At 31.4% G+C, this 2525-nt stretch overlaps 1 protein-coding gene across 1 annotated transcript; it reads right to left on the reverse strand.

Moving 5' to 3' along the window:
* Positions 1-1040: 1040 nt before the first annotated feature.
* Positions 1041-2047, reverse strand: LOC126670370 (glycine-rich cell wall structural protein 1.0-like). Its single transcript, XM_050364080.1, has 2 exons — positions 1873-2047; positions 1041-1729 (listed from the first exon to the last, which is right to left on the reverse strand). Exons 1-2 carry the CDS (start codon positions 1967-1969, stop codon positions 1215-1217), a joined length of 612 nt encoding a protein of 203 aa, XP_050220037.1. The 5' UTR covers positions 1970-2047; the 3' UTR covers positions 1041-1214.
* Positions 2048-2525: the final 478 nt, after the last annotated feature.

The raw sequence follows: 2525 nt of genomic DNA on the forward strand, positions 1-2525 counted from the left end.
TATAGTATAGACTCATATGTCATTTTATTCTGTATAGTCAAAAATTTACGTTAATTTACACATAACCACTATTTTTATTACCTAAACTTAACACTTATATGTCATAACAAGATCTCAACAACATCAAAAATAATAAATAAAGCTTAAAATTATCATGAACATTAAACACTTTCACCACGTAATTTATAATTAATCCCTAAATAATTATATTAATTCATTTTTTTAATCAAAAATGGCTAAAAAGTAAAATTATCCTTTAATTCTAATTATTAATTAAATTAATTACATATTCATTAAAATATATTATAAAACAAATTTATTAGATTTAATAAAAATTTAGATTAGTTTTAATTAGTATTAAATAAAAAATTTAATTATTTTTAAATATATATGAATTTTATAAATGACAAAATTAATTTACTAATTATTAAATTTAAAAATTAGGTTTACCCACCTAAAAATATCAAACCTATTTCTCTTGTATCAGTTATAGCCAAATCTAATTTTAATATATCAGCTATCATGTAAGCCAATTGTTTAGTTGGCAGTGATGTGGGCTAAAAAAAACTGGTTCGATTTATAAATGGCTAAAAAGAAAACAGAATATATAAAATTTGATTAAATTTGTTAATTTTTAAAAGTTTGGTTATAACCGATACAAGACGTATAGGTTTGACATTGTTTGATGAATGATTGTTTGCTATCATTTGATTGTACTATGTGCCATAAATCGAAGGGACAGTTCATAACGAATTAGGCTCATTTTTCTTCAAAAAACAAATGTGACATTTAGTCTTATAGTTAAAGGAAGTTATACATTTGTGATGTAAGGTATGCATTTCCATTAGTCAGGATTCATAAATTATAAAATTCAAGCATTCAATTATACTAGAGCTAAAATTGAAAATTCAATTACCAAAAATTTTATGAATGTTTAAGGATAGCTTTATAGATTTCGCCTTTTTTCCCTTTTAAACCAACAATATAAAACATAAATATTTAGCATTAAAACTAAGAATAATTACCCATTAATCCTTGCATTTCATGAGCAACTTTATTAAATTGATTATTGATGATAGAGTACAAAGATGAGCTTATTCAGTCAAACCATCAATGGCTGATCATGAGTTAAAAGAACTCTTATTGATCACATTTTTAATTTATTTTTGCTTCAAGCATCAGTTCATGCATATAGAGGGTTTATATATATATGTCTAGTTTTCAGCTTCATCTGCCCCACCGTGGTAACCTCCCTTTCCGCTACCATGTCCACCGTTGTTCCCACTCCCATATCCACCTCCTTTTCCATATTCGCCTTTTCCTGAACCATGCCCTCCGCCTTTCTCTGATCCATAGCCTTTGCCATATCCACCTCCGCCATATTCGCCTTTTCCTGATCCATGCCCGCCACCATATTCGCCTTTTCCTGATCCATGCCCTCCGCCATATTCGCCTTTGCCCGATCCATGCCCTCCGCCATATTCGCCTTTGCCCGATCCATGCCCTCCGCCATATTCGCCTTTTCCCGATCCATGCCCTCCGCCATATTCGCCTTTTCCCGATCCATGCCCTCCGCCATATTCGCCTTTTCCCGATCCATGCCCTCCGCCATATTCGCCTTTACCTGATCCATGTCCTCCGCCATATTCGCCTTTCCCTGATCCTTGCCCGCCTTTTCCATATCCATAATTGCCATTTCCACCATGCCCATCAACATTTGCATTCTCCTCTAACAAAAATTGAAGAAATTAAACAATATTTTCAGTATTTAATTAATTTGTTAGTGAACACTATCATATAAATTTCTCTATAGTTCATAATTTTGCATGCATGCTCGTACGTGATCAAAATAAAAACAGCTAAATAACTTACTACTTTTAACAGTGTCAGCAGCAAGGTGACGAGCTGAGATAAGAACTACAATAGCTAATGCAAAGCCAAGAAGAAGAAATGTCTTTGAGATCGCCATTTTTCTCCTTAAAAGTATCCGAGTTAAGTGATTGATGATGAAGCAGAGCTTAGGGTTCCTCTATTTATAGATACTTTGCATGAGAGTGAATTAGGGCTAGTAAGTTTTGAAAATTTTAATGGGTCATTAGATTTTGTCTGGTACTGCTGATTTGTAAGCATTACATAAATTAATATTGATGATGATACTATGATTCAGCTCAAGTAGTGTTAGTCTTCAGGACTTTTTTGAGTAATTAACCATGAACTTGGAATTGTTATAAAAGGAAAGTTTGGTATCCTTGAACAATTTAATTGAAACATAAAGACAATTTGCTGCAGAATTTGGAAAATTGTAATACTGCGAACATACTCATTTTGGAATTTAAATTTGGAAATGACCAATTATTCAATTATCTAACGATTTGACCAATGTTATAACCATGAAACAAAGAGCTAGGATAGTGATACTGAAATTACAATTAGTTGAATTAATTTTGTTTCTACTTGTGGTACAGAGAGATCTATAGTTGGACATTCTAGAATTGCAAAATAGAATACAGGAATCAATTTAATTA

Source organism: Mercurialis annua, linkage group LG2 (genome assembly GCF_937616625.2).
Source record: "Mercurialis annua linkage group LG2, ddMerAnnu1.2, whole genome shotgun sequence".
Lineage (NCBI taxonomy): Eukaryota > Viridiplantae > Streptophyta > Magnoliopsida > Malpighiales > Euphorbiaceae > Mercurialis > Mercurialis annua.

Bases quoted from the DNA above. Each gene is read 5' to 3' on its own strand.
- LOC126670370 (XM_050364080.1), bottom strand. From the start codon at position 1,969: ATGGCGATCTCAAAGACATTTCTTCTTCTTGGCTTTGCATTAGCTATT. The intron at 1,730-1,872 runs GTAAGTTATTTA...AATTTTTGTTAG, and splicing joins TGCTGACACTGTTAAAAGTA to AGGAGAATGCAAATGTTGAT.